Source organism: Cydia splendana, chromosome 9 (genome assembly GCF_910591565.1).
Source record: "Cydia splendana chromosome 9, ilCydSple1.2, whole genome shotgun sequence".
Lineage (NCBI taxonomy): Eukaryota > Metazoa > Arthropoda > Insecta > Lepidoptera > Tortricidae > Cydia > Cydia splendana.
In genome coordinates this window covers 22132254-22151504 of record NC_085968.1, presented here as the reverse complement: position 1 = coordinate 22151504, position 19251 = coordinate 22132254, and the positions used below count along the sequence as shown (strand labels likewise).

The following is a 19251-nucleotide window of genomic DNA, read 5'->3' as shown; positions in this document are numbered from 1 at the left end:
TGAAATTTTAATCACCTGGCATACTGTGCGTAGTGACTTTATAGGTGACAGAACAACGTTTATTATGGGACCAATGACGAAAACGTGAAAAAAATTGGTTGTTTCATACATACCGGCTGAGGTGATGCCACTGATTTCTATGGGACAGCCAAATATTTTTAACTCCGTCATGTTCAGGGCACCCACATTTAAAAAACTTTCAACTAAAACAGAAACTGAACAAAACAGAAACAGACAGAGAGTGAGAGAGAGAGAGTGAGAGACAGTGAGTGAGAGAGAGAGAGAGAGAGAGAGAGAGAGAGAGAGAGAGAGAGAGAGAGAGGGAGGGAGATAAAATGTAAAAACCCGCTCGGTGGCCAAATCTTCGCTAGTTTCTTCTTATTTGTATTTCCGAAAAATGTGGTATTTATTCCGTGGTAATCTACCGAACCTGCACCGGCATAGGCGACGCTACAGAAAACTGTGTCACCATAATGATTTTTATTTAGCTTTTTACATTTTAATTATTGTAGTTAATAACTTATGTAGGTATCTTATGAAACTTATGTGTTATCTATGGGCCTTACTTGCCTGAAAATATGTGACTTAATTTCATGGCATTACGCCCGCTCTAAAGTTTTTAAAAGTGGCATAGCACAAGTTATGTTATATTTGATTATCTAATCAATGGCATAATTTTGCGCCACTATGTATGCCAACGTCGGGTATTGAATGCGTTTGAAAGGGTAATATAAATACTGGCTTCATTTCAAATGCTGTTATTGGCATGCTGGCCCGTTCTCAATCCGACAGCCATTGTTTTCGCTAACGTTTGTAGCGTCGGCAGATGGTTTTATTTATTTATTAGTATTTTCTCTGGCATTGTGCTTTGGGGGCGTTTTAGATCTCTAATGTATAATTAACCATAGACACTATACATCTCTATTAAGTATATTGTAGATTCGGACCAAGCTAACTCTGCACGGCATCTGTAATATTATTTTTTTATTGAAAAATTAAAATCAGGCAACAAGGAATACCTTACAGACTAACATACATCTTCAACGAAATGACGTGTAAATGTATATGTTTCTTTTACCAATAAATTACTGTATCACTGTATCACTTAAAAACATAAAAATATACACTATTGATACTATATTTTGGTAAAGAGCTGATGATACTTTGATACATTTGATAACGGTGAATTGACTAGACCGTATAAACTAGTCTTTCAACGAACCGCATACTAAATGTATGGGAGGGTTTGAGTTAATGTTTGGGATATTTCTGCTTTTACTTAAAAAAGTTATTAATGTAATTTTACTCATTGGGTAACGCATTTTCGATATCAATTTGAAGTTTTCTGATATATGTTATATTTACGGAATTATCGCCTGGCTACACTTAACGATTGTATTATGTATACAGGATGATTCATGAGACGTGAGGGACTAATCCTATGCATACTCAGTAACTGATAATTGATCGATCACCGTCGTATTTAGGTGAAACAACCACACTTTTTCCTATTTTTAACTTTTTAGTGAGGACAAATTTAATTCTCTGCAATCATGGTTACCCTACAAGACCTAATTAATAAACATAAAACCTCTTTAAAGTCTTGACCGTAATGACAGCATTTTGATTACGAAGAAAATAAATTGTCAAACTTGAGTGAGATACGAGTTTTCAAAAGTAACCAGACCGTGATGACATTCAATTTGACACAGAATATCGATAGTTTATTATTCTAATTTTAGGGTGACCATGAATGTCGTAAATATATTAATAACGTTTTTTTTTCAACACGACTAGAAAATTAACGTTAACTTAACTACTACTCATACGAAACAGTTGCTTATAATTTACGAAATGCGCAGTGTAAGTCCTGCTCACGTCTCCTGAATCACCCTGTATGGTAATTCCGTACCCAAAGGGTAAAAACGGGACCCTATTACTAAAACTCCGCTGTCCGTCCGTCTGTCACCATGCTGTATCTCATGAACCGTGATAGCTAAGGCAGTTGAAATTTTCACAGATGATGTATTTCTGTTGCCGCTATAACAACAAATACTAAAAAGTACGGAACCCTCGGTGGGCGAGTCCGACTCGCACTTGTCCGGTTTTTCTATGAAAATATGACGTTTATAATGACATTGACACTCCCTCACTTTGATAATCAAATCGGTGTAGAGTTAGATTAGACTGACTATACCACGTTGACGATGACAAACAAGCATACGGCCCATCTGATGGCAAGCGATCACCACGTCAATGGATGCCTGCAACTCAAAAAAATCACATGTGCTTTGCGTACCCTTTAGAAACCCTTAAGTACACTCCGTTTTTGAAGAACCTTAATTATACTTAGAGAGAAACAGAGAAAATAATAAATAAGTAAATAGAGTTAGACCAAGAAAAGTCTGCAACGATTTTGATAGCATACGCAGTGCAAGTGTTATTTATCCGTCATAATTTCATAGATGTTTGACGTTTAAGAAAACACTTGCACTGCGTGTGCTATCAAAATCGTTGCAGACTTGTCTTAGTGTAAACTTCTAACAATAATTGACATTGTTGTAAGCACAATTTGCAGTAAATTTCAACATTTAAATCCAAATACAAATCGGTTTACGGTAAATCCGAACCATTGGCACATTGAACAAGCATAGAGATGAAATCCTTATATAAATGGATGCGTTAAACACACGGCATACACAGAATACGCAGACATATACTCGTTTCGACGGAGCAAGGAAACCTAATAAATACTTCAAAGGAGTAAATATAATTTTTATCAGACTTCTTTGAAAAATACCTTATTTCATGCAGGCGTACTGAAGGACAAAGGCCTATATTGTTCCCGCGGGAGTTATCGATTGTAAAAAAATAGCTTTTTTAAATTATGTCATTCCTTTCCGATCCCACGACCTCTCGACGCCTTATAATTACGCCACATATTTGTGCCCTTGGGATACATGTAGGTTATAAGTAAAATACTTTGTTTAAAGCCAAGGTATAAAGGAGTTTTACTTTTAAAATACCGACGAGGTTATAAGTAAAATACTTTGTTTAAAGTCAAAGTATAAAGGAGTTTTCTTTTAAATACCGACGTTTATTATTTAATATCTTTTTGTTTATGCTTAAATAGTGTTTTATGCAACCGTTGTTTAAGAGAGGTCAAAAAAGGCGAGTGGCGTGAGTAACAATTTGAGGCAAAGCCGAAAATTGTTAATAAAGATGCCACGAGTATTTTTTGACTCAGTTAAACAACGTTGCATAATATATAATACTTTTTCTACGACTAAGCACTTACATTGAAATAAAATTGTAAATTTAACAAATATTTTTCATTCAAGAAGTAGCAGATAATGGAGGGTAGGGGTGGGGGGGGGAAATGAATGAATGAAATTAAAAAAACATGTCTATGGTTCACTTATTTGTCAGAGATGACATTTAAAATAAGGTTGGCAACACTGTATTTCATTCAATATTTTTCAAGTGGTCATTACACGAAATATCGACAAGTACCAAAATGTATGCACAAATGCGTTTTTGGGGAATAGACTAAAGACTTGTCTTGACAACTATAAGGTAGGGTTTTAAAGGTAATGATTTGACTAACATGCTTGTAAAAGATGGACACGTGTTTTCATATGCAGATGACACGGTTTTGGTGTTTAAAGGAAATTCTTGGGATAAAGTCTACAGTAGCGCTGAAATTGGCTTAAGCAAAGTATCAAATTGGCTAAAATGTAATCTCCTAACTTCAAACACCACAAAAACAACCTATACCTGCTTTACGAAAACCATAAGCTCTCAACCATCTAATAGCAACACTCTAAAAATACACACGTGTGATCTTATTAATATGACTGATTGTAATTGCACGCAAATAGAAAAAGTTAGCTCTACTAAATACCTTGGCATTATAATTGACCTACGCGTATCATGGTACTCACACATTGAATATGTAAATAATAGAATTAGGAAACTCAACTGGATTTTTAAAACTCTAAGACACGTAGCTTCTAGACCTTTACTCAACCAACTATATACTGCTCTAGCCCAATCTATAATGTGCTACTGTATTGCTGTTTGGGGAGGGGCAGCAAAAACAAAATTCCTTGAAGTAGAGAGAGGACAGAGAAGCTTAATTAAGGTCATGTATTTCAAACCTTACAGATACCCTACTAATGAGCTTTACAAAATTTCCGAATTACTTTCCATTAGAAAACTATTTGTCCTACAATCAATTTTAAAATTACATAAGGCCTTACCGTACAACCCTAATCTCATAACTACAGGGAGGCGTAAACAAAATGTAGCACCGATACCTCCTACCAAATCACGATTTGCCAAGATTCAGTTCAGTAAAGTTTCAGCTCACCTATATAACAAAATTAATAAAAAACTAGATATCTATCCTTTACAGCTATTTAAATGTAAAAAAGTTGTGACAGATTGGTTAAAAACACAAAGCTATGATGAAATTGAGTATCTCTTATTATAACACATAACTATAACATATAACTATATACCCACCAAATATAGAACAGACATACATTTGCTCACACTCTCACACTCACACACACACACACACACACACACACACACACACACACACACACACACACACACACACACACACACACACACACACACACACACACACACACACACACACACACACACATAAACATTTTTAGGATATTTTGTACTAGATTATAATTTATTCAAAACAAAACTAATTAAATTGTATTAGAAATAGCAGTAGCTAATTAGTTAATATTCCCAATAATAAGTTAATTATATTATTTTTTCTTAGATAACAATATTGTATATTACCTATATTTGTTAATTAAGTTCTAAGCCCTAGATATTATGGAAGAGCGGAGTCTTCTGTCACAAGTATTTTATACTTACTAGAAGACTTCAACCTTTACACCTGTACCCTCTGTGTTAACAAATAAACATTTTTTCATTTTTTTTTAAGGTGTGTGCACGACCCTTTATATGACGAATAAAAGTAGGTACCTACAAGTGTAAGAAAAATATTTAATTTGATTATTCTTTAGCCGTTTAAAATATTTTTACACAATTTTCAATTGTGGCCGAATGTCGATGAGTCTGTGCCTTCGATGCCTACACTGTTAGTTAGTTTTTTCTTCTCAAATGTGATGAAAAACATGAAAATTGTGTAACTCCGGGGGTAAGAATATTCTTACTCGAGTCTTTAAGTCACTCCAGCCTACGGCTGTCTTGAATTTAAGGGGCCCACTGATTAACAGTCCGCCGGACGGTATCGACATGTCAGTTAGAACAAAATTTTGACAGTTCCGAACAACTGACAGGCCGATACCGTCCGGCGGACTGTTAATCAGTGGGCCCCTTAATAGATTCTCGTACAATATTCCACTTATGTACCCCCCACGTTGCACAATGTACTATAACCATTGCTGAGATCTTTGAACATGTCTGTTAAGTCATTTCCGTCAGTAGAAAAAAGCGGCAAATTAAAAAAAAATAGGCGCGAAGGGTTATACTCTCATAGAATATTTTAATTTCGCGCCCTCCCTTTTGGTACAGTTGTATTTATAAATACATATTGCTATGTATTATAAATACAACAAATATGTCACTGTAAATGTTGTATTGACTTGTAAAGGAGCCCTTGGGCCCTCCTTATATGTACATATAATGTTAAGTACCGTAAGAATTGAGTTAGAACTAAAAAATAGTTTAGATAAGACGCTACACATAATTACACAAAAAAAGGTTTTTCTTATAAGTTAACGTTATAAAACATATAAAGTACCTAAATAGCGAAAACGGGTTTCCCTAGTTACAATTAGTTTTAACTGAAATTAATTTTTAATAATTAGCGAAAACTAGTAATGAGTGTTATGAGTGAAAAATCCTAGTTAAAACTTGTAATGAGTGTTATGAGTGAAAAATCCTAGTTAAAACTAGTAATGAGTGTTATGAGTGAAAAATCCTAGTTAAAACTAGTAATGAGTGTTATGAGTGAAAAATCCTAGTTAAAACTAGTTTTCACCAAGGCACTTTGCGAAGCCTAAAACGAGTTTTTACGGTAAGATTATTATATACTAGTAGCAATAATATTGTATGAATTGTATTTTTACTTGATTTATCATTATATACTGGGTATATATCTGCGGCCGCAACTAATGCCTCAAGATTGGATACATGGCTCAATCTGCAATATCTAAATCTCGTTCCCGGAGCAATATATATGCATGGGTGGAACCTAATCGAAACAGAACTGTACTCGTACCATATACCGGGTGTGGCCTGTAACATGAGCAAAAAATTAAACTGTAGGCTGTACTCCTCATACTGACCAACATTTGTACAGCGACTTTTAAAAATAACTTATGGTTTGATTTTTATTACACTTTAAAGTTTATTCTAAGACGCAATGTATTGCGAATTTTGTTATGTTTAAGGCGTGACAGGCAACGTCAATCACACTAATATGGCGTGGCGATGGCGTCCATTGAAGATAATATTTATTTTGTATGAAAAATAGGGAGTCTAAATACTTTATAATTTTTAAAAGTTGTTGAACAAAAGTGTCACCGTTTGAGGAGTACAATCTACGTTTTGAGGAGTACAATTCTTTGCTCGTGTTACAGGCCACACCGTGTATGTGTCAACACTGACATAAATGCCAACGTCTACGTAATTTACTTTCAATATATCACGCTTGCACTGATATGTCAGTACGTAGTCGTAATAGAAAGTAAGTATGTTACTTTCACGCTAGCGTTTATGTCAGTGCCAAACTGGTGGTAGCCACACTGTAGTAGTTAGGGAGCTTGTATGACCTAGGTATTTACCACGACAGGTCGCGGGCGCATTAGCATTTTTAAATTATTTTTACAAGATACCGTAAAACTACCCAACTTTGTGCAATTAGAAGTAGGTACTATATTATTATATCTCACTGTTTTTAACTACCCGCCGTTCCCAATTTCCCCAATCTCCCCTTCTCGTATACTGTATATTGCTCTAATTGAATGTCATTAGGGCTAGCGCCATGCTCAATTAAGATTATTTTAAATAATTGACGATTATTCTTATGTTATTAATTATTATGTAGCCGTGCGATAGCCAAGTCACGGTTTTAACATAGGCAAGTCGGTGGAAATAGAGTTCTGTGGACAATCACCCGGTGCTAAAATAACCGATTTAATTTCACATTACATCTCAAAACTTTTTTGCGCAGCAGAACTGCGTTGCGGACTTGTATTTTTTTACATGTAATGTTTTTGATGGGATTTGACTTCCGATCCCTTATCCCGATCCTACATTTTGTCGTCTGTACGTTTGCTGTGTTTTAATTCAGGTTCGATTGTTTATTGTCATTCAATACCTACTGCTATTTAATTTATTTGCCGTTGTCTGTGTTTTTGAGGTTGATTGATGAACGGTTTTATCGGAAGACAAAGGAATACGGAAATATTCAAACGGGAGCTTTTGAACGGACTTTGATCTTGGTCTCATTATTTTAACAATAGGTACCTACAGAGCTAATAAATGGAAATTAACTGGTTGTTCATTGATTGAAATCATATTTTCATTCGTTAAAATTTGATTTTCATTATAATGAGCAGATAGGTATTTGTTGGCAGGCCTAGATGTTCTGTCAAAAAATAATAATAGGTAGGTACTTGTTTGATTGTGATGCTGATGCTCTCCTGACCGATTTCGGCCACAGCGACTGTGTGCTCTGGAGTAGGCAATTTTTAACTCGTGTTATTAGAGTGTAGCTGATCCACTCTCTGGTGCGCCCTTAGGTGGCTCACGTACCCTATCTTCTTGCTAAATACTCGAGCGCATTTTGGGCACGTCAGCACACCACCTACATAGTTGTAGGAAATTGAGCCTGGCGGCCGAACCTTAAGCTCATCTCGTTTTTTGTCGAGCTCACTGCGGCGTTCAGCCTCAAAAACGCTTGATTATAACACACTTCTAACAGGAAAATAAACCAGATATAAACCAAACAATAAATTAAACCTGATGTGCGATGTTGCGCTCGCACTTACGATTTACGATCGACTATCATATAATATTTTTATTATTTTGTTATTATTGTATACGTCTTCCGATATTGTACAGTGCCATACAGTGTGAGAACGCTGCCAGCATAATAAGAACTTTTGGGCCAGGCAAGGCCACTTCTGTCGGCAATTCAATAAAAGTTAACGAGTCCGATACATTAAATATCCCGTTTTTCTTATTTGAGTCTCAAGTTCTGAAAAAAATGTATCCCGTCTGTAAGGGTACCATCGACCACACTGTTAACTGACAGTTCGTAAACCTTATCCTCAGTTTTGTACTTTAAGGATGACTCACGTTAGACCGGGCCGTGCCGGAGCTTCCGGCGCATAGTTTTCTATGGAAAACATCGCGTGATCGCCTGTCATATCATAGAAAAGTAAGCGCCGGAAGCTCCGGCCCGGACACGGCCCGATCTAACGTGAGTCATCCTTTATTTGTACAATTTACAACTGCCGTTATGCCATGCGAAACATGCATGGGTTAACAGTGATGTGGGGCCGCCATCAATCTGAACCGTACATCAACTCGGATGGAGCCGCTGATGGAATCACGTACACTTTTTTAAATAAAGAAAGGTCGCTGAGCACAAGGTATTTTGTACACTGACCCGCCTATTCCCATCTTTATCGCACGCGTGTAAATATTGCTTATTGCTGTCCCGCCCATGATGCCGGCGGTCAATGAAACTATGCCAGCGAGAGAGCAATATAATAAATTAAGCGCGCACCCGAGCAACAAACATCGCCATTGTTAGTAGCTCGGTACTACGTGTCTTATTTAAAATGTGTTTACTGTGTTCTTGTGCGGTGTTGTCGGCATTTACGCAAACATCAAGGTCCACTGTGGCTATGTGAGGCTGTGAGCGGTTCCATTCAATCAGAGATCGCTCTAGACTAGAAGATCTGACTTTTGTCAATATTTTGTTGGAATTCATAATATACCGATGTGAACCGAAATTTCCGCATGGATAAATTTAGGAAACATCTCAAATATTTGTACGGGAATCGTTATTTTCCATGTCATTTCACAAAGCTGCATATTATTCCACCTTCTTGGAGTAACTACGTGATGCGAGTTATTTCACGAGTGTTTATATAACTTGAAATGTTTGTGTATGTATGTTCGGGGCAAATCTTACAAGCTAACTTAAACCCAGTACTTCCCATTATTCAATTGAGCTGAAACTTTACGTACATTATTATGCAAATAAATTGGATGACAATACAATATTATGGTACGTACCATCGAGCTGATCTGATGATGGATACAGGAGGTGGCCATAGGAACTCTGTTCTAAAACAACGCAACCTAATAATTGTGTTTAGTTAGGTTTGTTAAAATTGTCTTGATGACTATTAGTCGCCTGTTGAAAGAAAAGTACAGACGGCGATAGAACCTAGTATCAAAAATGAAATTTTTGTCAAAAAACATATTAAAAGATTCAGAGAGATATTAGCTTGAAATAACATAAAAACATATAAAAAGACTTACTTTTTAGTGTAATTACACTTCACGGCGACAACGATGAGCAGTACGTTAGCTGCGAGCGACAGCAATATGACAGGCACGTAAAGTGCGATCAGCACAGGCTCCGGCCGGAACAAGATGTCCAGTTCGTCCAGCTGCTCGTCCAGCGCGTCCAGCAGCGACGAGTTGCGCTCCAGCGACAGCCCTATCAGTGACACGTTGGACACCATCTTTGGTTTGTCATTTTTCACTACACTTACACTTTATCGTTTAGACACTTTGTATGAATTTTGCATTTTTATAGATGTTGTTACGTTTTACTTTAATTGGTTACTTGGCTTTTTGGATACTCGAAATAGCTACAAAAATGGAATTATGATAAGGTACTGGTCAAAAATATCCCAATAAAAACATTAGGTACATGTAAAAACTTAAAAAGATGCAAGTCTCGCAACGCAATTCTTATACTACAAAAAAGTTTTGAGATGTAATGAATGCATAGACCTACCATCCGCTCGCGCTTGACAGACAGCTGAAGTGTGCGAAAGGGAAGCCATCACGTATATGAACATCCCATGAGTGCGAAAGAGTCAGACTACTAAAGAGAAAACGTAACCACTTTTGAGTTTGACGACGGCCGCGGACGGCCAAGAGCTTATCATGGTAATTTTCAAATTGAAAAATATACACGGATTAGGACGAAAAGTATTAAATAAAGTAATTCAGTGAAGATGGTGTCTTGTAGTGTGCCGGATTGCAGTGTCACAGGGCCAAATAGTCCAAGCAAATACTCATTTCAGAGGATTTATGATATTCCGAGCGAAATTTTCATAACGATATTTTGTCAAATTAACAGCGTAAAAAGTGTAAGAAGCCGGTTTATACAGTTCATTATAAGTTTTTCTTCCTTTGTGTGCTAATATTTTATCATATTAGTCTATAATTTAAAATATTTTGTGTAAAAACATAATCTGTTACTTTACGCTAGGGCTTGACAAAATGTTCATATGACAGTATCGATAACTTGTCGGTATATTAATAGCTATGTAATTATTTCTTCACAAGACATCATTAAGATATTAGCTTTTATAACCGACTTCAAATAATAACGATTGTTATACCTTTTTGAAGGAGTTCATGTATAGCGGTAAACTTAAACTTCACTTTCCAACACAGTAAGAGTTACATTAAGATAAGTCTGCAACGATTTTGATGGCAAACGCAGTGCAAGTGTTATTTATACGTCATAACGTCGTAGAATTTTAACGTTTAAAATAACACATTTGAAAAAGTAGTCGATAAAGCAATCAAACATCGACAGATTATTAATATGTTGTAACAATGACATCACTATTTTTGATCTCACATAGAAAATTTACGCACACACTTGCATTTCGTTTTTGGTTACACTTTTGAAGATTGACAGTTGTTCTTTGTCATCTAATTCTATTAATGAATGTGAAACCAAGTCGGTTATTTTAGTCCATATAATTATATGGATATATTAAATTATATTTAGCGTTATGCAAGTCATTACTTAGCAGTATATACACGACCTATATTTGCAAATAAAACATTTTGAGTTTGGGGTTTTTTCATTTATATGTTTTGTTTTATGTCAAATAAATATTTTTTATTTCTAAAAAGTTCTAAGATTAAACAACGTATTCTAAATAAAATATATATATATAAAAGTTTTATCTAAATATACCTTTCCCTGAAAGACTTTTTAATCCGCCGTTTAACAATTAGAATAGCAGACTGATCAATGTCACTCACTCACTCAGCAGTGAACTATGTAACATTCCATAACGTCCTGTCTTTGCAGTGACACTTGGAAAATTAAGACGAATCGATTGACGTAGGAATCATTAAAATCGGCCCACGTCTTTGCTCTCTAGATAATTATCAAGCGAACGCTTTAGTAGTCTCACAACTTAGTCGCCGCCACAGCATAAATAATATTACTAGGTACAGAAGACTCACTCTCTAACAAAACGCGTCTGTTACGATCAGCACAGATATGGCCGCTAGGTGGCGACAGCGCCACGCGCGGCTTATGGCTTTCCCCAAAATTGGGGCGGAACGGATGTACTTTTAGCTACCTGTAGCAAAGCGACGAAATCGCGGAGTGAGCCACGCCTGCCGCCGCCATAATAGTACCTTAGTACCTACACAAGAATTCACGAATGAGTGTGAATTGAAGCCCGAAGCTGAAGGAGAGGGCTTAATCAACACGAGATCGTAATTCCTGTACCGCCCGTGGCACACACAATGTTTTTAATGAAAAAAAAGGAAAATACACAAAACAGCTTAATTTTGTACATTACAGCCCTGGACCTGACTGTCTGGACCTTTCGTTGCTAGAATTTGTAATACAAACAAATTAGAACGAGTAGAGGTTTTACATAACTACAAAACTTTTCCTACCTCTATTTACTTTGTGCCTATGTATAGCAATTTTTAGCAATGAAAAACTAGTATCTTATCATGTAATCAAGTCGGTTTAAAATGAGAGCGTAATTTCTATTGTATATGAGCGGCTTTTTGGTGGCGGGTTCGTGTGATGATCAATCAATCAATCAATCAATATATATTTATTTCAGACCAAAATTACAGTCCATATTTGTTAGTTATGTACAATACTATTTACTTATATCTATGTTAGTTTATCCTAGTCCTATCCTAATAAAAACTTAAAAATTACTATTTACTGTCCTGGTACTTAGGAGCATGCAGCGACACCCAATATCTTTTAAAAGGGTTATCTAGCCTCTCTCCTATTGCCGCTAAGAAGCTATTGGCGCTGCCCCGCACGCGACACATTTGAGAGGCCACTCGTTTGCGCATTATTGCATAAAAATCATCCATGCGTGCCTCAGCAAACATGCCGGATGCGCTACAAAAACGCGGCAACCCCAATAGCATTCTATACCCGTTATTGAATTGGACACGCAAGGCACTGTAAGCTTTTTTGGTATAGTTAATCCATAGGCTGCTCGTATAGAACGACTGGCAATAAGATCTAAAAAGTGTCTGTTTAACCTCAGCCGTACAACGAGCGAACCTACGGATCAACATGTTTGTTCTAACTGCCAGTGCCCTGCGTTCCCTCTCAATATCGGCATCATCGTTTAGGTCTTCTGTCACTACATGCCCCAAGTACTTAAAACTCGAGACCCTATTCAGAGGGGTGCCACAAAGAGTCACCGGTGGTGTAACTGATGGGCTCCTGCGGTTAGCTCTGAACACGAGGAGTTCACTTTTTTTAACATTATAGCAGAGCCCGTGGGTTTCTGCATATGACTCGCACATCCCCAACAACTCGTTAACGGCACCAGCCGTGGGTCCCAGTAGCACCATATCGTCGGCGTAGCTGATATTATTGACCATTTGTCCTCCTATGGAGCAGCCGACTCTGGTGCCACTGAGCTCCACGATCAGCTGATTAACGTAGATGTTAAACAGTAATGGTGAGGTCAGCCCCCCTTGCCTAACTCCACACTCTGCCCTATAACCATCTGAAAAGGAATCTGACCACCTTACATAATTGTTTTGGTTATTGTACCAAAACTTAAAAACCTCTATCAACTCGCAAGGTATACCTGTTTGCCTTAACTTACTCCACAGTGTATCGTAAGACACAAGATCGAACGCCTTGGATAAGTCGAGAAAGGCAGCGTATACTGGCGTCTTCCTGTCCGTGTAGTATCGGACGGTGTGCTTGAGGACTAGAATCGCACTCTCAGTAGAGAGCCCAGACCTGAACCCAAATTGACCGTCATGTACCTTGGCATAACCACTGAGATGCCGCTCAAGCACACCGTCCAACACTTTCGCTATAATTGTGGCTAGGGATATTGGCCTATAGTTGTTTATTTCCGACACGTCACCGGTCCTGTTCTTGACTATAGGCACAACTACTGTTTTTATAAGGTCTTCTGGTAGGTACGAATGACTTATACACAATGAAAACAGCATAGCCAACAATCTAGGGATATGTGGGCCTGCGTGATGCAGGTGCTCCACGCTGAGTCCATCGTGCCCAGGTGATTTGCCCCTTGTCATATTTTTTAAAACTGAAGCAACTTCATTTGCCAAAATAAGAATGGGCTCACCTGAGAGATGACCTTCAGCGCCGGGCCCCCGCACGTCACTGCTTAGCCTAGACTTGATCCCAAAATGATCCCTAAACAAATTAGCAATGACCTTGGGATCGTCCTCCCCCTCCACAGACACAGGTAGACTCGCCTTAGGGTTCAGTTTATTTGTTTGCTTCCAAAACTTACTGAAGATCTTCTCTTTATGCAGAATGGCAAGGTTATCCATTTTTGTTTGTTCTTTTTTATTCTGACAGACCTTCAGTTTGTTTTTGAAGCTTTTTCTAGACCTTGACATGTCGTCATACGCAACACCTGACTTAGGTTTACCAAGACTGACCCATTTCAAAAAGCTAAGGCGAGCCTGACCGTGCGCCTTCTTAACATATCGATTCCAGCCGGTTTCAGGAGTGCCTTTCACAACTTTCTTTTTATCATGGCTATCCGACGCAGCCTTTGACAAGCATGTAACAATTTCACCATATAATGAATCAATTATTTTTCTATGTTCTAATTTATTACATAATTTACCACAACAGCTGTGAAGGTCAGGAGGAAAATCTATATCTCTTAATGACTTTATACATAACTCATTATACCAACTAATCTGAGCATCGGTTCTATTACCCCATATGATTTTATTACATGGCCTCAGCGGTACTTCAGTCTTAGGTCTAATTAAACTTGAGACTATATGTTTTTTTTCATTTATTATAGTTCTAAACATTCAATGAATCGCAGAGTTTCATGTTTCTTAACTGCTAAGCCAAAAATGGCTTGTTTACCTACAGATAGAGTTCGGACTACATGCACTACATAGGTAGGTATATTATAGGTAATATTGTACACATGTTACATTAAAGTTAATTTTTTATAATGTAGTTTGGTGCAACTGACTTTAAGTGCATGTTCATGCGTGCATCACTTCTCCATTTACCTACTGTTTGTTTGAGTAAAGCCATCACTGGCACTAATGACTCTAATTGTTCGTTAATTGCAATGTGATTGACATATGATAAACAATAATACGGAAGGATCGACATTTGAGCTCACTGTGGGACTGGTCAGTTAGTGTCGGTTCAAGAATCAAAGATTGCTAAGGATAATATTTATGTAATTATACCGGGTGGCCATGTAACAGGAGCAATAAATTAGGCTGTAATCATACTGACCAACATTTGTTCAGAGTAACAGTTTTGAATGATTCACTGTTAGTTTCACTAGACTTAATATCGGAAATATCGAATAATATCGGGAATATCTTATGTCGAAATATCGGGAGCTCGAAAACAATACAAAAAGTACCTAATCACGGTTCATATCCCGGTCGATATAAGTCTATTTGTTCAGAGTTTTATAAATAATGACCGGTCTGGTCTAGTGGGTAGTGACCCTGCCTATGAAGCCGATGGTCCCGGGTTCGAATCCTGGTAAGGGCATTTATTTGTATGATGATACAGATATTTGTTCCTGAGTCATGGTTGTTTTCTATGTATTTAAGTATTTATATATTATATATATCGTTGTCTAAGTACCCACAACACAAGCCTTCTTGAGCTTACCGTGGGGCTTAGTCAATTTGTGTATAAATGTCCTATAATATTTATTTATTATTTATTTATTAACTTGTGTATTGATTTTTATGTCATCATCATCATTAACTTAAGAGTTATTCTCTTGTCGTTGGAGTATCTTCCAGCTTTCTCTATCTTGCGCCAGCTCTTTGACTTTTTGATTTTTATGTAGTACACTTTAAAGTTTATTCTGCGCAATGTATTGTCAAGCAACGTCAATTACTATGATGATTGTTAATTTGTATGAAAAATATAAAGATTTGTTATACAAAAGTTTTATCGCTTGAGGAGTACCTACAATATATATGTTTTAATTATTTTCTCGCGTTACAGAACCCACCCGGTATATCGTTCATCTATGAAAGTTAATTACTTTTCCGCTTCTAAAATAATAACCGGACAAGTGCGTATCGAATCTTCATTTTATGACATCGGCTATTTCTCGGCAACTCTCGGTTACTTTCGTTTGGCGGTGCTACAGATTAGACCAAATAATCCGTAAGTTAAAGTAAACTAAATTATGTTTGTCATGTTGGTATACAGGTATTTCTGAGTTTTTTTTACACGAAGTAAAATAAAAAGTGCTGTCAACCTCAACCTTAGTCTACAGAGCACATACGAGTGATTTATGTCATATATGACTTATCATTCTTATCAATCAAAGTAATTACTATATTATTATTATCAATTTGTATGTTGTTGTTTTAAATTTATTTTTGAGTTATATTATTCAGATTGACTTTCACGGCTTCGGCAAACATTGCCATTCGTCCGGGGAACGGGCTAAGAATGCTGAGATGGGCCAAAAATACAAAGTTGATAGTAAGTTATCTAGGTAGATTAAAGTGCATGTTCAGATATTATTGAGCGACCTGATAAAAATAAGCAAATGTACAGTCAGCAGTCAGCCAAATATCGTAATATAATTTTGTTGCCATAGAAATAAGGATGTGGTCCGATATAGTGGCGAAATATTGAGAGACAAAAGCGGCTAAATTCAGTGGTGGCTCGGACACTTAGAGAGAATGGGAGAGGATCGTGCCGTGAAGAGAGCGCAGGTACTTGGGACAACAAAATGGGAGACGCCCGAGTGGACGTCCTAGGTACCGCTGAAACGACGTAGTTGCTCAAGACCTGCTCAACCTCGGCCATGGCGACTGGCGAGAGCTATCGCAAGACCGAGAGGACTAGACTACCTATGTTTGTATGAAAAGGCGATTTAAGGGCGGTGGTCGTCCATATTCGTCTTAAGGCGAAAATTAATCTAATGAACGTTTTTGCAACTAGGCTTATAAGAACAAATAATAATTTTATCTTGAAACAAGTTTTAAATAAATACGTGTAGATGAAAAAATACAATCTTGCCTTTTATCAAATCACATCATTTTTTGCCAAATTTGCGAATTGAGTTATCCAAATAACGGCTACAAATAAGAAATCCCTATCACAGTTTTAAACCATGGCAGGGTTGAATACATAATAATGTCAGTATTTAACTAAACATAAGACGAACTCTTTATTTCATTTACGCGAGCGGAGCTGCGGGCCCGTCTAGTAATACATAAATCTCACAAATCTCTCACTACATACAATAACTGAGCCTAACATAGGTAAATCGAAATATGTACGTAGTTTTTAGGGTTCCGTACCCAAAGGGTAAAAACGGGACCCTATTACTAAGACTCCGCTGTCCGTCCGTCCGTCCGTCCGTCTGTCACCAGGCTGTATCTCATGAACCGTGATAGCTAGGCAGTTGAAATTTTCACAGATGATGTATTTCTGTTGCCGCTATAACAACAAATACTAAAAAGTCCGGAACCCTCGGTGGGCGAGTCTGACTCGCACTTGTCCGGTTTTTTTATTAAATAGGTAAGTATGTGGGCAAATTATTCTAATTGTGTGTTTTATTGCTAGTAAAATAAATTTCCAATTTGACATATAAGTAATAAAACAAATAAAAATAAAAACAAGCAGATAAATAAGTAGATGTAGTCATTCAAATTGAAACGAATCTCAATAAAATGTGAAAGCAGAAAAAAGCAATATCCTAAAGTACCTACAATAGAGCTAACAGGCTAATTCGAACTTAGGTACATTAGAATGACATGAATGAAATGACATTAGAATGATATTTGAATCATATTACTTAGTTATTGTGCGTCTCGCCCGCGCCACTACATGTAAGGACAAGTAATACGAGCGAAATGCGACGATGCAGGTTTGACCTCATATGGAGTACTGTTCTCATCTCTGGTCTGGCGCCCCACAATACCAGCCCCTTCCTCTTGACTCCATCCAACGGCGGGCAGTTCGTACTGTCGGCGATCCCGAACTTACTGACGTCTTAGAACCTCTTTAGCCTTCGGAGAGACGTTGGCTCTCTTTGCATGTTCTACCGTCTGTACAATGGGGAATACTCGGAAGAACTTTTTGATTTGGTGCCATCGTCTCGTTTTTATCACTGCACCTACCGCCAAAGGAGCAAAGTTCATCGCCACTTCTTAGATACATGGCACACCAACAATAAGCGGGCATCTCGCTCGTTTCTTCCCAGAACGTGTAGAATATGGAATGACTTGCCTCCTGAGGTATTTCCTTTGCGCTACGACATGGGATTCTTCAAGAAGCGGAATTTAGGGTTCTCAAGGGTCGGCAATGCTTAAGTGGCTCCTGTGATGTTGCTTATGTCTATGGGCGACGATGACTGCTTCCCATCAGGCGGCTCGTCTGCTCGTTTGCTGACTATCACATAAAAAAAAATGCGAGATATTTGAATGACATCAGTTAGTCATCAGTCAGATATCAGTGTACGTTCGAATTGGCCTGTCAGGTACGGGAGGCATTATCGAGGAAAACGTAACAGTTTTATTGAGTGTTTATGAAAGGTAGCCACGTTTTTTCCCTTTGCTAGGCCGGTAATGATATGAGAGTTATGAGACTTGACGATTCTCATTAGCTTCTGTCAAAACTGAATGGGCTAGGAGTACATGCATGAAAAATATTTCTCATCACACCAACGCGAAGAAAATACGAACAGTAAAAAATTACAAATCAAATTCAAATGAACGTTATTAAATATTTGTCATTCAAAATCATCACTTAGGTAAATTAAAATTGAATTTTATCAGCTAACATGAGCAAACAACTCAAAATTACATCAGATTACTTTGCCACACATGTGGATAAAATGCAAGTTTCTTATCAGTTTTTGAAGTACAAAGAGAGCCTTTAGGAGCTGGTGTGGGGCAAAATATTTTGTAATGTTTATTAAATAATTGTATGTATTTAAGTATTTATATATTGTATATATCGTTGTCTGAGTACCTACCCACAACACAAGCCTTCTTGAGCTTACTGTGGGACTTAGTCAATCTGTGTAGAATGTCCTATAATATTAATTTATTTATTGTAAAAGCGATTATAATTTTTATAAATTACATGAATGTTGAAGGTACTGTCTTACGTCATAATTTTATCGACATTGATTTATAGTAATGTTCACTTTTTAAACGTCAAACCAAATTGCACCCGGCTAACCAGGGTAGGATGATGATCCCACGCCCACGTCTCTAAAAACTTTTGCTTTACCAAACATTCACCCCTACCTGTATACCTATCCATGTCGTAATCGGCAACAGCGACCCCGGCTAAGATAACTACCGGATAACGATATTCCTTAACTAATCTATATAAATACTTCAAAAGCCGCTCGAAACTCTTCAGCCCCATTTACTATTCAAGGTTCTCTTCATCAATATCTAATTGTTTAGTGTTCAGCTAGCAATCAAATCAGTTCTAAACTCTGAGAGTCTATTCAAAGTTTCAGATGGTATTAGAAAGGATCATATCCATTTCAAATTTATAACACGAAATTAATATTTGAAACAGACCTCTGGTCATTGTCTAGCAAAGTCAAGACTTACTGATACGAATTTGTATTCTATTAATAGCCAGTTTCAAAATCGGTAACTAGCGTTATACTTGCTATAAAAATAACAAACTAACCAATACCACATTGCTGAGAATCTATCAAGGGGTAA

At 37.2% G+C, this 19251-nt stretch overlaps 1 protein-coding gene across 1 annotated transcript in view; it reads right to left on the bottom strand.

The window, feature by feature from the left end:
- The window catches only part of LOC134793943 (neuropeptide FF receptor 1-like), a 77519-nt gene extending 67747 nt beyond the window's left edge, over positions 1 to 9772 (bottom strand). The window contains exon 1 of the mRNA XM_063765660.1: positions 9562 to 9772. Within this exon, the coding sequence (XP_063621730.1) occupies positions 9562 to 9767 (206 nt within the window). The 5' untranslated portion in view covers positions 9768 to 9772. The remainder of the gene's footprint in view (positions 1 to 9561) is intronic.
- Between the last annotated feature and the right edge of the window lie 9479 nt (positions 9773 to 19251).